This window comes from Populus trichocarpa, chromosome 4 (assembly GCF_000002775.5).
Source record: "Populus trichocarpa isolate Nisqually-1 chromosome 4, P.trichocarpa_v4.1, whole genome shotgun sequence".
Taxonomy (NCBI): domain Eukaryota; kingdom Viridiplantae; phylum Streptophyta; class Magnoliopsida; order Malpighiales; family Salicaceae; genus Populus; species Populus trichocarpa.
Genome location: NC_037288.2, coordinates 21,046,741 through 21,068,813, shown reverse-complemented (window position 1 = coordinate 21,068,813; position 22,073 = coordinate 21,046,741). Strand labels below are relative to the sequence as shown.

Below are 22,073 nucleotides of genomic sequence, written 5' to 3'. Positions count from 1 at the left end.
GGGGCTTTATGAGTAAATAATCAAATCCATATTTCTACTTTGAGTTTTGATTCGTGGACATGTATGAAAACTCATGGCCAAGAATTTGGAATTATAACAATTAATACGTACGTTATACTTTAAAAATTACAAAGATTTTGTTACTAACTAATTTCTACTTTATTATTTATTCTCCTCCTATAACGAGGGGCATTTTCATATTAATTTATATGTTAATCAAAACTAAATATTTTTTAAAATTTTATTTTTTTAAGACCACACCTTTTATGTTGTAATAAAATACGATAAAAAACAGAAGCGAAATAAAATTTGAGGCATATACAAACACTATTTTCTTATTATAAGGTCATTGGCAAGCTTTGCAAACACAAGAAAAACTATGTTTTTTCACCACACCTTGATTATAAAAGTGCAAGATATATATAGACTGCTAGCTTATAACAGCCAGGGAGTAAATAAATTAAAGAATTAAAGAGTTCAAAAAATAAAAAAATTGTTAGAGAATTAAAAAAGTTATAGTTGTTAAAAAAGTTTTAAAATAAAAGAGTGTATTGTATATATAGATTACAAGCATGTAATAGCTTGGTAGGAAATAAATTAAAGAATTAAAGAGTTATTATAAAAAATAAAAGATCTGTTAGGGAATTAAAGAGTTGTTAGAATTTTATAACAGTTAAAAAATTAATTCCAAGTGTTTAAAAAAATTATGGTTTCAATTTAAAAATCAAAAACAAATTATTATTGGAGACAAAAGGTTCAAAAAATACAAGCACATTACCTCGCGTGTGTTGGGTGCAATCAAATATTTTTCTCTTGCTCAACTCAATCTTATAGGCATGATTCCACTTTTCTTTTCTTGGTGGTTGGTATCACATATCAGGTTCCTACATTATATAAACATTAGAAGGTCTTATTTTCTTTAATATAAAATAAATGGCCTCATATATACTCAATGTTTATAAAAAATAAATTGTATTTTTTTGAATATATAATAAAAATCTTTTAAAATAATTTTTATTATTTACAACATTTTTATTTATCTAAATTCTGTTCCAAGGTTTGATCTCAACAAGAGATCACAAGAGAGACGACACACACAGTCGAACCTTTTCCTCAGAGTTATTAATTTCTCATTTAATTCGATATTAATACTGACAGTACTTCTGGTGCAGTCATGATTGAGCGTGTGGAAATGCTATTATACTTGCGTTTTTTAATTTTTTTTTAAATTAATTTTTTTATATTTTAGATGATATACTTAATTTTAAAAATAATTTTAAAAATATAAAAAAATATTATTTTAATTCATTTCAATATAAAAAATATTTTTAAAAAAAATTTTAACTACGTAACCAACAGTGAATTACAAGAGACGGAGAAAACAAGAATGGATGAAAAGACATGAGCAATCCCTTTCGCCTTGCCTTTCTTACGTTTTCGAGCATCTTGCAATTATTTATTTTTTAAAATATTTTTAGTTTAAAATATATTAAAATAATATTTTTTATTTTTTAAAATTTATTTATAACATTAACCACTCATAAGGTACTTAATGTCATTGGGCTCCATTATTTGCCTGGTTTCTGCGAGCATTTTGCAGGTTTCTGTTTTTTTTTTTTTTGTTTTTTTTTTTTTGAGATCTGGATCTCAATTCAATTTCAATGTGTGGGGTAAAGTTATTAATTAATTACTAGCCACATGGTCCACAATCAGTAGTAAGTTTTAATTACTTATATTTATTGTGAATGTGATTTCGATTGAGGTTAGGATATTATCTTTATCTTTATATTTCTTGCTTTCTTATCATAATTGTTTATTTATCAACTTCATAATTTATTCTTTATACCTCATTTATACTAACATTCCTAGCTAATTTAAATCTATCTGATTAGTTATAGATCTTAATAAAAGATAAATAAAGATAATGATGTATAATAAGATGTAGACTTTTGCATGGGCGGAACTTCAAAGAGTGAACAGAAAAGGAAAAGCTTTCGTTTCCAGAATACACCCTGAGCAAAATTCTTGCAAGGTCGCATCCTAGTCTTCCAGGATCTGCTGCCTTTCAAGCTCAATAATACGTTCAGTCAAAGTGCCTGAAGGGCCAGTTCTTGGTTCGTTAGTACACTTGCATTGCAAGAGTTGCTGCTTAAGACTCCGGACAAGCTCATTAAGCCTGTGAATGTTCTTCTCTTGTGATAAGATAATCTGCTAAGTCAAAGACATCAATTCAGTATTTTGAGACAAAACTGGAATTCTTATAGTTTTTCTATTTATTCTAGAGTTTGCTCTGCAACAAGTAAAGATAAAGCTTGACAAGATAAACTAAAATAAGGATAAAGTCTCCCTGTTAAGGGACAGCTCAAGAATCACTAGAATCTGAGTGCTACAATGATATGCCAAAGTTCCATTTTAAGAATCACAAGCTAAGAAAATGGAAACAGCCCCAGTTACATCAAAGTACTACATTATTTAACCCGAAAAAGACATGGTAATTACAGGAATTTAATAATGAAAATATTCAAAAACAATATCCTCGAATGAACAACATAAGTTTACAATTCCAGGATCCAAGAAACTATAATGTCCAGGTTATCGTGACAGAACTACATGCAGAAATCTCCACATATGAACAACTAATCAACTAAGACAAAGAAGCATTAGAAGTTGATTACAATTATTGGCCTCCAATTGTGATCAGGGCATCTTTCTATATGTGGATTATTTATAACAAACTAAAGGATTAGCATTTATGTTCTATGACAAGACTTACTAATACAAAGTCAGTACGATCATTTCACATTTGTTTCTTAATTGAGAGCTCTCAAAGTAATGGCTTAAAAGATCATATATCCTTGCTGAATAATAGATCTTTCAAGAGAGTTATCGTGGCAGAACCACTCAATACAAAAATGCCAAACTATTGTCTTCAATTTGATACTTAAGATGAAGAGCTAGAATTTTTATTGGAGATGATTATCAGAATGTCAGTATAATAAGATAACCTCCATGGATGTTTGACAAAAGCAGAGTAGATTTAGAAATGATGGGTGTTCCAGGTTTGAACCTGGCATGGTGATGCAGTGAATTTTAAAGAAATGTCAAGTTTTCTCTGATTTTTTTTGTAATAAGATAACAGTATTCTATGATCCTATTACAGAATTTTGGTTTTCTACAACCCTAATTTTTCACTCTCTTGTTTAAATTCAATTTCATTCTAGCTTTAGCCATAATTCTGCGGTAACTGCTGTTTTTTCCATTTCCCTACAATACATCGCATTGGATCTAGTAGCAGCATCCCTATGAAGGCAGAGATTGTTACATACATAGTCTAATACTCTAATTACAACAAATAAATTGCATTATCTAGCGCCATTGTATTAGCAAATCGTAATTAGTAGGATCACCCCTGCACTAGTTATCGAACTGATTTGGTCTACATAGACTGTCTATCAAACACTTATCCTATCAAGGAAGCCAAGGGAAAACAGAAGACATAGACTTCAAAACATCAATGAGCTGATAACTCCAAAAAAAAAAGCTTAGGTAACCAATACATATTACTTATAGCATGGAAGATGTTCTAAGTACTAAATGCAGCTAAACTTACAATTTTACAATCAAAATATTCTTTAACAGTTGCAACCACAAATGATTTCATTCACAAACCAACCCAATAAATGGATGAAGAAAACATAGTGAAATACGACACTCCTTACCTTCTCTTTTACACCTTCTTCCCACTTTGAAATCTGTAGCTGCTTTGGGTTGACAGCAGGCTTTGTGTCAATGTCATTTACAAGAGGTTGTCTCCACTCAAATTGGGATGTGATTATCAGTATCAGTAACAGAAACACAAGTAACATAGGCCTAGACATCATTATAAGCTGCTCTCGCAATACCTGCTCAAAATCTAAGAATAAATACTAAAAAAAAAAAAAAAAAACTTTACGGTCATTCTTGTTTCAAAATTATAAATTTAAAGAAACCCATTTGAGATTGAGCTAAATAGTCATAATCTAAACACAAGCCAGCCCCAAATCGAACATTGCTAAACCCAATTAAGCCTAATTTTGCCCTAATATGCTGTTTGGGTACTTAGAAACCAGAGTAAATGAGATGCTTCTACTTCAACTTGCAATCTTATATATACTAAATGCTCAAAAAACCCAAAATTCTTTTATCTATAAAATGCAAATACGAAACAAAAACAAAACAATATTAAACGAAAAAAAGAAACTTACAGATCATCGAAGAAGATGAGAAAAGCCCAAGTCCAAATTCACGATCGGTTTTTGCTAACTTATCTTTTTTGACTTTCAGGTTTTCGGGTTTTGCTTTGTGATGATGACTATCCTTTTGAAATTAAGGTTTTTTTTTTCAGGAATAGTTCAATTTGGGGGGCTTTAAATGCTTGTTAAGTAGAATTTTTGAAGCAAAAATGAGATTACTTGATATTCAAGAAGCTTTTGCTACAGTAGTTTGAAAATTAATTAGTTTCTATCTTAAAGAAAGAAAAAAAAAAGGTGTTGATTTTAAAGATAGTGATAGATTAGTCCCTTTAGTTTATTAAAATTAATTAATTAGTCCATGAAATACCAGAATAATAACATAGTCCCTCGGTCAAAATGTTGACCAAAGAGTTCTTTTGGTCCAAAAATACCTACTTTTGTAGTCAAAAGTTTCCTTCTTACCTACTTCAATATGTTTTCAATTCAATTTATATATAATTAACAAAAAAAAAACTTGACAGATTTAAGAGTATAATGACTGAATATGTAGTTTTGAAGATTTTATGGATTAATTAATTGTTTATGTTATAACATAAAGACTAAGTTATAATTTACTCACTTATTATAAGGGATTGCTACGGATAATGTTGGAGTTGGATTATGCTCCACCGACTAAGTTATAATTAATTGTTTATGTTATAACATAAAGACTAAGTTGCAAAATTCCTTTGAAATATACCAGGGATTTTTAATATATGTTAACAAGATTATTATTTACGCTACGCTACATATTAGATTAAATTTTTTTAGGTATAAAAAGAATTCAAGTGTTTTTAATATGTTTTTTAGAAGAAAAAAAAAACTATATAGGGATTAATCTGATGTGATTTGGTTTACTTGATAGATCCAAAAATAACCCGAACGATTGATAAAATTATAATTTTATTAAAACAAATCAAAACAACATATTTTTTTTAAAATATTGAAACAACAATATATTAAATTAACTCGAATCAACTCGGGTTAATCAACCAAATTCGATACTCAGGTCATGAGACCCTAATATTAGAAAACAAATCATTTTTTTTTATTAAACTCAATTCTCAACAATTGAAAGTTAAATGATGAAATTAAAAACAATTCAACTAAAAAAATAAGTCAAGTTAATCTGGGTAAACTTGCGAAAATTGGATCACGAGACAGGGATAAACCTATAAAAAACAAATAAAAAAAATATTATGAAGCTTAATTCACAATCAACTCAATATTGAAAGATAAAATTAAAAAAAAATCAATTAAAAAAGAACACAAAAACCACCCGAGTCAACTGATCAAACCCGAGATCGGGTCATAAGATCAGAATAACCTCATAAAATACAAAATAAAATAAAATTATGAAGCTTAATTCCAAATAAATCAAATATTAAATGATGAAATTAAAAAAAAATCAACTAAAAAAAGATAAAAAAAAAACCCGACTCAATCAACCTAACCTGCGATTCAAGTCATAAGAACATGATAACTTTATAGAAAACAAAAAAAACAATTATGAAGCCCAATTTCTAATTAATCTAATATTAAAAAATAAAATTTTTTTGTAAAAAAAATAGCCTGAATCAACTCAGATTAATATATCAAATTTAATTTATTTTCTATCAAAGAACACAAGTTGATTGTTCTCTCTTGTTGTCTTCTCACGTAACATCGATGTCTCGAAGAGAAGGAGGCAATATCAATATGATGATGCACCGTGCTTAAGGCTAAAGTGTTGGGTTCCACCTTGTCTGACTTCTTGACGTTCCCCTCCCCTCCTATAAAATCAAAAACTAGAATTGAGTAAAAAATCTAAAAAATTAATTAAAGTAAAAAAATAAAAAAAAAATAACTGAAATAATCGAACTGAAAAAAAAAACCGATTAAACCGATTAAAATTTTAAAAAAACCAACCGGTTCGGTTCGGTTTCGGTTTTATAAGCAGAAAACCGAAAAAACCAAACCGAACCGAACCGAACCAAAACAAAAAAAAACCGAGCCAAAACCGGAAAAACCGAGCCAAACCGGTTTGAACTGGTTTTTTCCCTAAAAAACCGAACCGAAACCGGTCAGTTTGACCCGGTTTCGGTTCGGTTTCGGTTTTTTTTAAAAAAAATTTTGGTTTGGTTACTTTTTTTGATAAAAACCGAACCGAACCGAAAATGATCACCTCTACCAAAAACACCACAAAAACAATACCCACATTTTCAATTATGCATTTTTTAATGAAGGAAAAAAATAATTACATGACGTGTGGGATATTCTGATTTTTGAAATTATTTTTGTTTATATCAACTTAGATATCAAGATATTTATTTTAAATTATGATAAATTTATAAATATCAAATCAAAATAAATTATATAGCCCAATTCAATTCAAAATAAATAAAATATTAAATAATGAAATTGATATAAAAGAATTAACAAGAAAAATAAATAGAAAAGGAAAAAATCAAATGAAAAAATAAAAGAATAAAAATTAAAATCCCTGGGAAGCCGACTTGCTTGACCCAACGTGCTTGTGCCTCAATAAAATTCACGCACCTGGACCTTTTTTTTCTTCTAATTTTTGTTATATTTGCAAGGACAAGCTCAACAAAACTATAAAAGCTAGCATAAGGACTAGTGCGTGGAAAAATCATAGGAGGTTCATCTATAGGTCATGGAACAACTTCATAGAAATAAAGCTCTATACCAATAAATCTAATATAAAAAATGAAAAATGAAGAAAAAAAATTAAAAATTAAAAAAAAACCTAATAATGAAAAGCCAAATCTTTATAAAGTGACCCTACGAAGTCTTTCCAAAATATCCAAGCATCTCTTGGGTCATTATGAATTTTTTTTTTTAATTTTTCATTTAGCCTTTCCTAGAAGGCTAAGACCAGAAGTTTGGCCCCTTCTTAGAAGGCCCTTGAGAAATAACACGTCCGAAAATCGATTAAATGAAGTTAAAATACTACCTAATCCCAATTTCGATCCCTAATTTTCACGCATGCCAAACTTTAATGATGTTATGTGTTTGGCAATGTAGTATATGTATTTTTATAAAAGTGTTTTTTAATTAAAAATATATTAAAATAATATATTTTTTTATTTTTAATATCAACACATAAAAAAAATATAAAAACATTAATTTAATATTTTTTTCAAAAACAAAAACAAATATTTGTCTGTAATGCTCTACTAATCTATCCTAAAAAGCCTCTTATAATAACTAGTACAAGGATCCTTGTGGCATCAAGAGATCAGAGACCATACACACTTGGGTTATCATACATACAAGAACCATTATTTACGATGGTGTGGCCGCCATCTACCACGAGATTGTGGCCGCTCACATATCTGGAGTCCTCACTTGCCAAGTAGAGAGCTGCTTCAGCCACATCTTCAGGCGTCAGAATTGCCCCCTTAAGGTTAGAATAACCACTGCGAATTTCATCATCAGTCATCTTCAAGAAATTTCTTGACATTTCAGTTGCAACAGTGTACGGGGAGACGCAATTTACACGAATGCCAAATTGTCCAAGCTCAACAGCTGCATTTCTCATTAGCCCTAACACGCCATGCTTTGAACTTGTGTAGGCATGGGATGCAAAACCTCCCAGAATACCACAAACACTAGAGGTTGTTATGATGCTGCCTTGTCGAGCAGGCTTCATCACACGAGCTGCATGTTTAGTGCCCAGGAAAGCACCTACTAGGTTAACCCTAATGACTTCCTCGAATTCAGACATGGAAACATCAACCATGTTGGTTTTCACCACTCCTACAATGCCAGCATTATTGAACATAACGTCTAGCTTGCCATGCCTTGAAATGGCTGTGTTCACTGCATTTTCTACATCTGTTTCTTTTGTAACGTCACAATGGATAAAAGAAGCAGATTCAGAGTTCAAATCTTTGCAAACAGAATGAGCCAACTCATCTTGAGTATCTGCAATCACTACTTTTGCTCCATGTTTGAAGAAGTGTCTTGCAGTTGACTCTCCAATGCCACGAGCCCCACCGGTGATCAACGCCACTTTACCTTCTAGCCTATAAATTCCACACGACGGCCACATAATGCAGCCATGTCAAAAACGTGCTTCATGCTAATAATTTGAATAACCACTTAAAGTTTCTTTAATATATAGAACTCAGATTTAAAAATCTAATTCAATAAGATAGCTCAGCCTCAAAGAGGCCCCCCAGTGACCCAATGAAAATCTTGAAGTCTAAGCCACTTTATAGATTTCAAGAATCTTTTATATAAAAGATGAGTTTGAAACAATACAAAAAATTGAGAACTATTATATCCATGTCTGAGGTGCCTAATTAATGCCTACATTTCTTTCTATATGATAAGCAGAAGAGACAGATGGTACTGATCTGGCTAGTTCCAGTCTATATATCTCTTAATCAAGAAGTAAAAGAACAAATCAGAGAAGCTAAACGTTTCATTTATTTTACAGCAATCTGGTTCGATTGATTCTCAGCTAGCTAGTTCAAAGTGTTGAAGGTAACAAAACTAAGATTACCTTCTTGCAACTGTAGAAAGTAGCGAGACACTTCCCATGTTAATTTGATCACTTTGACGAGCTAGGTATGCTCTTGCAAGTAAGAGTAGATTCTTATTTTTTTCAGATCAAGACTAGAAATCTTGAGAATGAAATAAGTCTATAAAGAAGATTATCTTAGTTCTTAAAGTTATGGCCTCTTCTTTTAATGGAAGTCACAGTCGAGTGTCGACACCGAAAGCGTTTCTTCTCCACTACTTTGTAAGTTGCCATCATTTTCAGACAATGGATCTATCACATTGGCATCTTCCTTGAAATCGCATAGGCTAACAAGATAGAATGGCCCTACAAATAATGAAAGCTGAAATAATTGCATTGGCTTTCTCATCTACATTAATTATTCATAGCATAGTCGAAATATTTTACTTGGATCTAACCCGGTTAAAGACCTTGTTCGTACATTCATCAAATCAATTTATAAATTATCGAGTCAATTTAATTTTTTAATTAAAACAATGCTGTTATGAGATTTTTTTATAAAAAATATATAAGTACTACTATACTGTTTTAGTTTTTAAAAATATCATTTTTTTGGTAAAAATAAAATTCAAAATGAAATATATCATGAATCAAGCTCTAGATGTTCGGTCACTGGGTTGATTCACAGGCTAAATTTTATAACTATAGGATTCTTCATTATAATGACAAATAAATTAGAGGAAAAATTGTTCTAAAATCTTTATTTAGAAGGAAATTGCAAGCATTAAGAGGGTAATTTATAGACGAGTAGAAAACCTATTCAAATAACTCCTAGGCCTTCTATTCAGGAAACTCATGGATCCTAGTCTTACTCCTCTCCTATTACCATAGTTTTGAAACTCGACCTGGTCATCGACCCGGTCAAGTGATCGGGTCACGAGTTAGATGGGTTGACCCGGGTTGACCCGGGTCAACCCAAAAAAAATACATATAAAAAAAAACACATAACTGTAACTAGTTACAATACTTACATAATCCAATTTTAAATTATAAACCAAATAAATAGAATCTTGGGCATCAGAATAAGCATGAAAGGCAGAATAAAAAAAGATCCTTTGAGTTCTCTCCACACACAGTAAAAATCTAAAAGAGCCGTCCAAGGCCGGCAAAATCCCTCTCTCCGCCTTCCCCAATCTTTATTTACTCTCTTTGTCAAACTCCATTCATATTTATGACTGTCTTTTGTCTTTGACACTGTCTTTTCTTGGCTATGTTATTCATCACAGAACCATTAGTCTCTCTCAAGAAAAAAAGGACTGGTATTAGACCAAGAAAGGCCATGGGCTGTGTACAGGGAAAGTATTCAGTAAATTCATCACCAACACCAGGAGGGTTAGAGAAGCTCAAAATGGAAAGTGGCTATGTGGGAAAAGGAGATATCGCTGGCCATAGAAGATCCACTGGGCAGAGATACTCTGGCAGGCTCTCTAAGCCTGAACAACTGACACGACCAAAAGATTGATGTCTTCTCCCAAGTGCAGGAGTGTCGAAGTAATAAATAACCCGGCAAGACCGGGGTCGAACCACAGGGAGGTTAATTGTATAAATTATAGATAACAACAACAACAACAATAACAACAATAATAAGTTAAAAAGAGCTTTGAGATGTGATATTGATGTAAGGATTAAACAAGGATAAAACAATTGTCAAGGTTAGAGGATCCACTAATGGTATTTCAAACAAGTATAGTATAAACTCTTTTTATTACTCAACTGGAAACCACACACAAAGGAGGTTCCAATCGGATTACAAATTGTTAACATGATTACATTAGTTATCTTATTCGAATAAAGCTAATACTTGTAAATGTTGTCATGCATTCATGATTATAACTTATGTTAACAACAAATCAAGTTCCTTTCATAGCTCAGGTGTCGGTTATACCATACAGTATGGGCTATGAAAGTGCCAAGTATTTGTTGTACCAAGTGTTATACAACATAAATCTAGATTAACCATTTAACAAGCAAAGTATTAAAAGTGAACAAGATAACAAATATAAAGCATGTTAGTATCCAACATTAAGGTCCATGTTAAGTTTATATTATACTTATTCTTACACCATTAGTGTACCCTTTTCACCTTGACATAATTAACTTAGCAACACATAATGAAAGAAAGAAACATAAATAAACAAGGAAAGGAAATGAAAAGCATAAGCAAGAAATTAATATAAGCAAAACTTAAGCATTACAAAATATAAAGAGAGAGCAAGAGCATGATCTTGATCTAAAAACCAAGATGCCTAAATACATGGCAAATGCCTCCTTTTATAGGCCAAAATTCGGAACTATTGATTTGTTGACTAATTGATGAGTGGGTGGCCACATCTTGACTTGGTGACAATCCTTATCTTCTTGTCTGCCAAAAACATCATTGATGACGTCATAATCTGAACAAACTTCAATCATGAAAGTTCTATATAATTGTCTCATCTTTCCAGGGTAAAAATTTGAGATCATTTGGACTTCTAGAACTCGAGATATGGGCTGAACACTAAACAGTGTCTGGGCTGCAGGACAGATTCGGACTTCTTTGTTGTTGCTGCAATTTGGACTTGAAAACGGCCTTTTTAAATCTTGGTCTCCACATGAAAGTTGTAGGCCTATGTCTTATCTTTCCATCCATATAAAATGGACCTAAATCCAAGATCTACAACTCCAGATATGACCCGATTACCGAACAGTGTTCAAGTTTGGACTGCACCAATCATCTCTTTTCTAAATTTGCCCATCTCTTTGTCCTTTCAATTTCAGTACTTCAACTCATCAATCAATTCTTTCATTTATGTGATAGGCCTGCATTTAAGATGAACATTTACCATAAATTAAAGGTATCTTATATTATTAGATATGTTATTATAAAACATGCTTTAGTTAAGGAGTTATTGATACTTCAAGTGCAAAATGATGATATAAAACCTTGATAAAAATGCACTTTTAAGTACTAATCAACAACCAACGAGGAAATATAATGGTGGTCGTGCTGGTAATGGTGAAGAGGGGAAATTGAGTGATACAAGCCAAAACGACATTGTTTAATGACTGCCAATATATAAAAAAAAATTGACCGGGTCTCACCCGGGTTTGACCGGGTGGACCAGGTCCCGGGTCGACCGGGTTTCACCGGGCCAATTCCCAAGCGGGTTTTTGCCTCCACCCTGACCGGTCCCAGGCCCGGGTCGACCCGCCGGGCCGGTCCGGGTTTTAAAACTCTGCATATTACTCTTGGTTTCCTTGTTACTTTGTACTTCTATTTTTACTTTTTACATGCCGAGTCTGACTAACAACATACTCAGCACGTTTTCATTGAAGTATGTTAGTGTTTCCAAAAATTTATACTTATTAATCTTTTTTAATCCGGTGTTTTTTTTTATAAAGATATATTGTTACAAACTTGGTTCATCAATAGCCGCCAGTTTTTGCGATATAATAATATGTAAAGACTTTAATTAATCTTTCAATTCAGGTAGAGTAATGAGTTTTGTTCCTATAAAAATAAGGTAAGCCAGGAAAAATATAGAGAAATATGCATCTGGGCTAAAATAAATCTTTCATATACAAAAGAATAATAATTTGTACTTGAAAAATTTCTAAGAGATTGAGGGTACCATGTCTATCATCTATATAAATTCTTAAGTGGCTATGCGGAACCCAATGAGAGTGAACATATACTTAGAAACTTCTAAGTGATTATAAGTTCTTGATAAGTGGGAGCCTGTAGTTTTTCCAGCATTGTCACGGGGCTCAAAAGCCATCCACTAAAGAGTGATCACCATGATTTCTTTTTTTACGGGGCATGAGAGTCCCCAACTAAGAGTGGTGATTATATGATGTTGCTATTTGTACTCGGAAGATCAATCACATTCATCTCTTGGAGATTGTTGTATATAACACTAGGGAGATTGCATTTATCCCTTGGACATTGGTGTATATAGCACTAAAAAGATTACATCTATTCCTTGAAGAGTGGTGCATATAACACTAGAGAGACCAATTAAGTACATCCCTTCCAAGGTGTATTATTGAATGACTCTAAAGGATCACCTAGAGAAAATGAAAATATTCATTTTAAATAAGTCATTTATATATAAGAAACTTACATTCTTATTCTTATTGGTTATGGTAATTTTTTATTTGAGCAGAGTGTCCGACGTAAAGAAGACTCTTCCTTTTCCTTTGGATAGTTATAAAAAATACTTCACATGTTTTATGATTTGAACTAACATTCCACTCGTACTTGTTGAAAGCTTTTCAAAATTTCAAGGCCCCAACTTCATTTGTGAAGCTGGCAAAGCATAACCCAAATTTGCTTGTCTCACCTTTAGTAGCTAGCACTGCCTTAATGAGGAGTCGGACCTGATTGAAGAGTTATTGAAACTTTGTTTGGGCAGGAGTGTTTGCAGCAATGAGAAGACTTGCCCTGCGTTTTGGCCCATGTGGGTATTGGTTGTGTGCCATGGAATGATCTGAAAATATCAAAAGCAAGACTTGCCCTACGACACCACTGATGATATCCCAAGAATTCAAATAGCTTAGGAATAGAGCTTCCGGATTAGATAATGAGTTAATCAATTGGTTTTAGCAATCTCATTCATTCTCCCTAGTCAAGGTAGTTGATAGCTTATATTTGATGCTTGGTAGACCAAGGTGGTTTGTGGCTAATACCTGCAAAAAGTCCATTTTGATAGAGGTGGGGACTCTCCAATGCTTAAATAAGTATCTTTTTAAATAGATAATTTTGTACACCTAAAAGATGAAGGGAGATTAGGGTCTAAAACATCAAATGTAGCTAAGCTCATGAAGATTAGGTTCTTCCCCTAGGTTAGACCCAAGGGAGGATGAATATTCTCTTGGATGTGCCCGGGGCTTGGTCATTTCATTGGGCGTGCCAAGGGAGGATAGTCATTTCTTTGGGCGTGCCTGGGGCTTTGCACACTGCTAAGCCCAATCGTAATAGGGTCTGGCTAGCGCTAGACCTAGCGTACTCGAAACTCGACACACTGCCAAGCCAATTCACATCTGGGTCTTGATAGCACCAGACCCAATGTTCTTGGGGCTTAGCACATCGCCAAGCCCAGTAGTGTCCCGGGGCTTGGCAAACCGCCAAGCCTAGCATGCCGAGTCTGGCTAGCGCTAAACACAACACGTCTTCCCAAGGACATATTTATTTTTCTGAAAATTTATACTCGTAACTCTTTCTTGATTTAGTGTTTTTTTAATAAAAATATGCTACTAAAAACTTAGTTGATAGCTTGTTTAAACAAGTTCTGCACTGCTTCAGGTCAGAAGGTCAGTGTTAGCAAAACTAAAGTATTGTTCTCCAGAAATGTATCAGACTCGTTAGCTCGAAACATTAGTAGAGACTGTGGTTTTGGGAGAAATGAGGACTTAAGCAAGTACTTGGGAATTCCTCTTCTGCATCAGCGTATCACGAAGAAAACCTATGGTTACCTCCTTGAGAATATGCAGAGGAAGCTGGCTAGTTGGAAGTCTAATAACATCTCACTAGCTGGACGTATCACACTCTGCAAATCAGCTCTATCCACCATTCCTCTTTATCCAATGCAGTCTACAATTCTTCCTAAAGGTATCTGCATGGAGATAGACTAAAGGTATCTGCATGGAGATAGAAAAGATTTGCAGAAGATTCATCTGGGGCATGAAGGAGGGAAGGGGCAAAACCCATCTCCTTAATTGGAGGACACTTTGCCGGCCTAAGGTAGAGGGTGGTTTGGGATCAAGAAGGATGCAAGATATGAACAAGGCATTCACTATGAAACTGTCTTGGGGTATTCTTAATAATAACAGCAGCTTGTGGGTGGAATTTCTGAAGGCAAAGCATGCAAAAACTCAGACCCAGATTGCAGAGGTGCAAGCGACGAGCCGGGATTCTTCTTTGTGAAGGCCATTTGCAAAATCTGGCCACAGGTTCGCTTTTGGACAGACGACTGGTTGGATGGGTTTGGCCCCTTAATAAACCATTCCATCCAAGAGGTTCCAGTGAACATGATTAATTTAACAGTTGCAGACATGGCAAATGACGGAAAGCATCTGTGCTGGGACAAATTTGCCCACACGCTGCCTCTGCAATTGGTGATGATTTTGGCTGGTTGTCCTCCACCAGCATAGGACATGGAGAGGGACTCTATGAATTGGCATTTATCTTCGGGTGGGGAGTTTTCAATCAAATCAGCTTATGGGCTGCAACAGAGCAGTTTGGATTCACATCGCGACAAAGATCCTTTATGGAGACTCATATGGCATTGGAAAGGTATAGAGAGGGTGAAAGTCTTTCTCTGGACTGTTGCACATGAAGCCATCATCAAGTTGCTATATATGGCTGACTAGTAACCTAAAGGACACGAAACAGCCTATATTATGAATATGATTACAAGTTAAAGTCCTAAGCAAATAAAAAATCGAACCAAACAAGAAATTTATTCTAACTAGAAAGTAATTTTGCCGACTCAACTGTTCATCTTGATTTTAAAGAACAAAAAATCTAGTTTATTTTCAACAACAGCTGTGTTAACAGTATTTTCAACATCTTTTTCTCGAGTAACGTCACAGTGGACGAATGAGGCTGATTCAATCTTCAATTCTTCGCAAACAGAGTGGCCTAGTACATCTTGAACGTCTGCAATCACCACTTTAGCTCCATGTTTGGCGAACAGTCTGGCAGTGGACTCTCCTATGCAACTAGACCCTCCAGTGATTAATGCCACCTTACCCTCTAGCCTACAACACCGGCAAAAAGCTTTCATTAGATCACCTGCAAGAGATTAGCATGTAGGCTCTAGCTAACCAAATCAGACATCAATTTTTTTTCTTTCAACTTCTCACCGTGTTGGTTTTTCCCTAATCCATTTGAATTCATGAATAAAATCAAACATAGCGAGAATATAATTTAGAGAAAAAAGAAGATATGTTTTTAATAGGACAGAAGAACAGGCCATTCGACAAGGAAATTCTGAAATTGCAGTCTTGGTTTGGACCAAGCCGAGGAGTGTTGAAAACATGCTGCTAAGTTAACAATAATCGAAGAAGCCATGCCATGATAGTGCTCAAATCCCATAAACTAAAGAATAATTTACTCGATGCCTTAGTCAAATTTAGGCATGATGCTTTATTATAATCATGCAGCTAAAAAAATGAACACTTGAAATACTTTCTTTAATCATCATTTCTACATCTTATCTTCTTTCTCGTGCCATTTTTACTCTGTCCTCTTCCTTTGTTGAGAATTTGGCCTTTAGGGTTTTGTCCTCTCTTATCCCTTTGTTGAAAATTTTGCCTTTTGGTGTTCCACACTCCATAGATTTTAGAAATTGAACAAGTCCCAATACTACAGGATTTTGTCCGCTCTCCCAAGTCCCAAGACACTTCTCTTTCTCTGCTTTGTGCTTAAAAACAGAACACTGATGTGAAAATATATCAAACTCAGCACGGCGTATATCAATATCTATATCTTTAAAATTCAAAGGGTGTATTTTAACTTTTCAAGTTATTTTTTAAAAATTATTAATTTGAATCTTATAAATTTTAAGGTTATTAAAGAATTAGATTATTAATTTAGTTTATAAAATTAATAAGGTGGGTGCAAACTGCTGGAATATACTCAAATGTACGTTAATTAAAAAAAATCTAAATCTTTGAATCATAGGAGCAGAGTAAATAGCAGATTCATGTACTCCAGCACGAATCAAAACTAAAACTTCCACACTCAGTCAATATCTTCCAGCACTTTGTGTTTGTCCTGAGTGGCTGCTGTAGTAGTAGTACAATTAGAGAATTGCTTGTCAGCACTCTTTTTCAAGCAAGAGTTTTTCTATTATTAAATGATAGTACCCCAGAAATAATTTTTTTCAAGAAAATATCCACGGAGAAAATTACTTCTGGCTACAATTTTTTCAAAAAAATTGCTTGTGATTTTGGGTGTATTACGACTTAATTTCTAACAATGCCATCTTGTTCTGACCGCAAGTTTTGCCTGAAAAGGGAAGGTGGAAAGAGTTCGTCGAAAAATAACATATCTTGAAACTGAAATGATTATCAAATTAAAGAAGACTTATCTTATTGCTTAAATTTATGGCTTTATCATTAATTTCATCATATATCCAGATTCAAATAGATTGTGGAAACATACAAAAACCTGGATTAACAATGGTGAAGCCCCCGTCTACAATCAAATTATGTCCACTAACATACTTGGACTCATCACTCCCCAGAAAAAGAGCAGCCTCAGCAATGTCTTCTGCTTTCAGAACTGCTTCTTTCAGATTAGAGTAAAGACGATTTACTTCATCATCATCCAGCTTAAAGAAATCCTTCACCAATGGGGTCAAAACAACGTAGGGCGACACGCAATTTACACGGATGCCATGCTGCCCTAACTCCACAGCTGTGTTTCTCATTAACCCTATCACGCCATGCTTTGAACTTGTGTAGGCATGTGATGCAACACCTCCAATTGTTCCGCAAACGCTAGCGGTTGAGATTATGCTACCTCGCCGAACAGGGATCATTACGCGGGCTGCGTGCTTAGTGCCTAAGAATGCGCCCACGACATTAACACTAATGACCTTCTCAAATTCAGCCTTGTCATTGTCAAGTATGTTTGGTTTTGGCGTGCCTACTATTCCTGCATTATTGAACATGATGTCCAGCTTTCCATGCTTAGAAACAGCTGTGTTAACAGCATTTTCAACATCTTTTTCTTGAGTAACATCACAGTGGACGAATGAGGCTGATTCAGTCTTCAATTCTTCGCAAACAGAGTGGCCTAGTTCATCTTGAACGTCTGCAATCACCACTTTAGCTCCATGTTTGGCGAACAGTCTAGCAGCGGACTCTCCTATGCCACTAGACCCTCCAGTGATCAATGCCACCTTGCCTTCTAGCCTACAACACCAGCAAAAAGCTTTCGTTACCTGCAAGAGATTAGCGTGTAGGCTCTAGCTAAGCAAATCAGACATCATTTTTTTGTTCTTCTAACTTCTCACCATGTTGGTTTTTCCCGAAACCGTTTCAATTCATAAATAAAATCGAACATAGTGAGAATTTAGGGGAAAACGAACATATATTTTTAACATGACTAGAGTTAACAAAAACCAAGGAAGGGAAGCCATGATAGTGCTCAAATCCCACATGAACTAAAGAATAATTTACTCAAAGAAAGCAAATTGAAAATCAATTACCTTCTTAGGGCTGCTGAGACAAGTGAAACACTCCCCATGAATCAGTACCAGCTCCCCTGGTAGCCACTCTCTGTGTTTTCCTAGCACATGATACTTCCCTAATATAGCCATCTTTAAGGCACCTATTGCTCAAGCACCTGTCCACATGCATGGAATGCACCTGTCCACATGGAAGGCATCTCATGTACAAAAATTAAATGCATAATTGTTTATTTTAAATAGACTTTTTAAATAAAATTAAAAAATATTAATCTAAATATAGGTAAAAATAAAATTAATTTTAAAAAAATAGAAAAAAAAAATATTTTTTCTTAAACAAAAAAAGTGAACAGTGTCGTTCACAATAAAACTTGTAGGGTGAACCCAGACCATGAACTTAACCGGGTTTAATATTTTTTCCCTTTAAATTTATAGCAAACCTTAAAAAAAAAAAAAATATCATGCACAGTAAAACATAGGGATGAACAGTGCGACTACACAATGTTCACCTCACACGCTTTAGTTTATTTAGGATGAAACCGAACCATAAACTCAATCAGGTTTAATATTTTTTTCTCCTTAAATTTATAGCAAACTTAAAAAAAGTGAACAATACCATCTACAATAAAACATGAGAAGGTAAACAATGCAGTTATACATTGTTCACCTCAAATATTTTCCTCTTAAACATGAGATGGTAAACAATGCAGCCGGTTCTTGGTTATATTTTTTTTTAATTAATATCAAAAAACATATTAATAACACGGACACATTAATTTTTTTATATTAAAAATAAATTTATTCGACCTGCAACGAGACAAGTTGGATAGATATATTAATACTTTGTTTTTTATATTTATTAGCATAAATAACTCTCAATATATTTAATTGTATATATAGACTTTTTAATTTATAATTAAATTTTAAAAAAATATTTGAAAAGTTTCCAAAAAAATATTATACAACCCAGGACTAGTTTATATCTATTAGCATATTCATGTACTCTAGTACAAATCAAAACTACAACTTTCACACCGTGGTTGTTACTTGTTATCACTCTGATTTGAACATATAGACTCAGAATTCCAGTCCTTATACAGTGCCATATCCATAGTTGTAAAATTTGATCCGGAATTGACTTCCAACAAGACTCAAATCACGGAATCAAAACAACGTAGTAAAAAAATATTTAGTAAAAAAAATAAAATCAATAGATTGAGGGATGAGTTTTTAACGGGTTAAGTTTTGATTAACCGAGTTGTAAATTGACTTTGGTTTTTGACAAAGTTAGTCAAGAATTTTTTTTAATCAATTTTTTCTTCAACTTGGATCAATTTAGACTCAAAAACTCTAATTAACCTACCAAGTTAATCGAGGTTTTATAATAAAAGTTTGGAAGCAGTTGAGAGAACCCTGGTTTCACCATGACGAATCAAGATTTTTACCCATAATGACCATGGACTCAAAAAATTTTGGTCCATTTCCAAATACTTTTTAATGGCTCAGTTAGAAACAAGGTCCAATAATTATAAATATCTCTTGAATTACCGGTAAAGAACAAATATTTTTTTAACTTTAAAAGGATACAAATTTAACGCAATAACAACTTAAATCTTAGAATTTAAAACTCTTTAAATGTAATTATCACTCATTTTATTTACAAGATTAGTGATTTTATCATTAAAATAGCTTCAAATACACTAAAAAAGGATTTTTAACAAGTATAGAGCATTCATCAAGTAAATTTATCTTAATATTAAAAAAAAAATATTTAAAAAGGCACTTCACCGATCAATCATTCAACCACCAAAAGACATTATTCTATGAATAGTTGTGATTTTAACACTTCATGACACCATTTTTAATTATGCATTTTTTAATGAAGGAAAAAAATAATTACATGACGTGTGGGATATTCCGATTTTGATAACCCATAAAAGAAACCCTTTCCAATTCTACCAAATCAATATTTCTTATCATATTAATTAATATGTTGTATGATGAAATAGTTCATACTAGATAGGTACATGTGCCATGTAAAAAAAATAGAACAAAAAAAGAGTCTACCCCCAGCAGAAAACAAATTAACAAAAATATATATATAAGATGACATAATTCTATTTTTAAAATATCAAGCTGGTTATTTATTGAATTCATCTAGGACTCACAATTTAATTATTTAAATTCATGATTTGAATCATGACAATGTGTTAAATAATTTTTAAATTGTTTTTGTTTTATTATATAATTATAAGCTGGGTGATGGACTTAATTTGTTTTGCTATTTTATTCTTTTTGAAATTGTTTTTGTTTGTATCAACTAGATATCAAGGTATTTATTTTAAATTATGATAAATTTATAAATATCAAATCAAAATAAATTATATAGTCCAATTCAATTCAAAATAAATAAAGTATTAAATAATGAAATTGATATAAAAGAATTAAGAAGAAAAATAAATAGAAAAAGGAAAAATCAAATGAAAAAATAAAAGAATAAAAATTAAAATCCCTGGGAAGCCGACTTGCTTGACCCAACGTGCTTGTGCCTCAATAAAATTCACGCACATGGACGTTTTTTTCTAATTTTTGTTATATTTGCAAGGACAAGCTCAACAATGACAAAAACAAAACTATAAAAGCTAGCATAAGGGCTAGCGCTTGGAAAAATCATAGGAGGTTCATCTATAGGTCATGGAACAACTTCACGTGCATACAAAAAATGATGGTGGTGGTGGTAGGCGCAGTGACAGTGGTAGTAGAAATAACAGTAGTGGTAATAATAGTAACGGTAGCAGCAGTACTACTACTATTTTTTAATTTTACCATTAAAATAAAATTTATAAATTTTTTTTTAATAGTAATGATATTTTTTATTTTGTTTTCATTATTTTGTTTTTTTAAAACAAATTATATATTCCAATTCTACTCAAAATAAATAAAGTATTAAATGAAGAAATTGATATAAAAGAATTAACAAGAAAAATAAACATAAAAAATTCAAATGAAAAAACAAAAAAACAAAAAATAAAATCCCTAGGAAGCCGACTTGCTCGAGATTCACGCACCTGAACGTTTTTTTATAATTTTTGTTATATTTGCAAGGATAAGGTCAACAATGACAAAAACAAAACTATAAAAGCAAGCATAAGGGATAGTGCTTGGAAAATCTTAGGAGGTTCATCTAGTGGTCATGGAACAACTTCATGTGCATACAAAATATTGTGAGCACATGAATGTGAGAGATTATAGAAGAAACTAGTATATTGGTTGGCGCTTTGCAGTGGGTCAATAATAATTTTGTTTTTTTAAAAAAAATATTTTACATTTTAAAAAATATTTTTAAAAAAGACTTGTATCTAGCGGTCATGCCAGACCCAAATCTCTTGAGTCTGGCGGTCATTTTCAGACTCAAATCTTTTAGGTCTGGCGGTCAAGTCAAGCCCAAGAGCCTTGGATCTGGTGGCCGGCCAGACTCAATACCCTTGGGTCTGGCGGCCATGCCAGACTCAAGTTTCTGGGATCTGACTTACCTAATAATTATATTTATAATATTAATAATAATATTAAACTTGTCTGATCAAAGTTCTTATAGTTTTTAATAAATTTGAAAAAAAAAACTATTACTATTGAACAAAAACCATAGATTTGATTTGAATAGTAAAATTTAAAATAATAATAATAATAATAATAATAATAATATTATTATTATTATTATTATTATTATTATTGAGGTCTGTAGATTTTGTAGTCTCATCAAGGTTGATGATTGTTTTTTGGATCTGTTTTTCAATCTTAGTTGATTGTTTGCTTATGGTATTGAGGTTGGTATCGGTTAAGTTTTTTTGCTCGATAATATGTTTGGTGTTCATAGTAACATCTTCACCGGGAATTTTGTAGGGAGCAGCTTCAACTATTTGGTCTTTATGAGGGACTTTGAGGTTCCTTAGAGGCGGATGGTCTGACTCGATTGAAGGACCACTAGCAAGTTCCCAAACAGAAGTTTTATTTCTAGATGTTATGGGACATGCATGTTTTGTTGATGCGAATGGATATGTAATATGATGTGCAGATGCATAATATAACTCAAAC

General features: G+C 32.8%; 3 protein-coding genes and 1 long non-coding RNA gene across 5 annotated transcripts; all 4 read right to left on the bottom strand.

Moving 5' to 3' along the window:
* Nucleotides 1–1,905: 1,905 nt before the first annotated feature.
* Nucleotides 1,906–4,493, bottom strand: LOC18098095 (uncharacterized). 2 transcript variants are annotated; one of them, XM_006384720.3, is made up of 3 exons: nt 4,245–4,493; nt 3,720–3,926; nt 1,906–2,208 (listed from the first exon to the last, which is right to left on the bottom strand). In XM_006384720.3, the coding sequence occupies exons 2-3, from the start codon at nt 3,879–3,881 to the stop codon at nt 2,041–2,043; spliced, it is 330 nt and encodes a 109-aa protein (XP_006384782.1). In that variant the 5' UTR covers nt 3,882–3,926; nt 4,245–4,493; the 3' UTR covers nt 1,906–2,040. The 2 variants fall into 2 exon arrangements, with proteins under 2 accessions (XP_006384782.1, XP_006384781.1); XM_006384719.3 differs by having other exon boundaries at nt 3,720–3,902.
* Nucleotides 4,494–7,386: 2,893 nt separating this feature from the next.
* LOC18098094 (borneol dehydrogenase, mitochondrial) lies at nt 7,387–8,956 on the bottom strand. The gene is made up of 2 exons (XM_006384718.3): nt 8,785–8,956; nt 7,387–8,302 (listed from the first exon to the last, which is right to left on the bottom strand). The coding sequence occupies exons 1-2, from the start codon at nt 8,820–8,822 to the stop codon at nt 7,513–7,515; spliced, it is 828 nt and encodes a 275-aa protein (XP_006384780.1). The 5' UTR covers nt 8,823–8,956; the 3' UTR covers nt 7,387–7,512.
* Nucleotides 8,957–15,150: 6,194 nt separating this feature from the next.
* Nucleotides 15,151–16,132, bottom strand: LOC18098093 (uncharacterized). Its single transcript, XR_002981177.2, has 2 exons — nt 15,649–16,132; nt 15,151–15,543 (listed from the first exon to the last, which is right to left on the bottom strand). It is a non-coding gene; the product is annotated as an uncharacterized LOC18098093 (long non-coding RNA).
* A 719-nt stretch (nt 16,133–16,851) lies between these two features.
* On the bottom strand, nt 16,852–18,161 carry LOC18098092 (borneol dehydrogenase, mitochondrial). The gene is made up of 2 exons (XM_024599180.2): nt 18,003–18,161; nt 16,852–17,706 (listed from the first exon to the last, which is right to left on the bottom strand). The coding sequence occupies exons 1-2, from the start codon at nt 18,038–18,040 to the stop codon at nt 16,929–16,931; spliced, it is 816 nt and encodes a 271-aa protein (XP_024454948.1). The 5' UTR covers nt 18,041–18,161; the 3' UTR covers nt 16,852–16,928.
* Nucleotides 18,162–22,073: the final 3,912 nt, after the last annotated feature.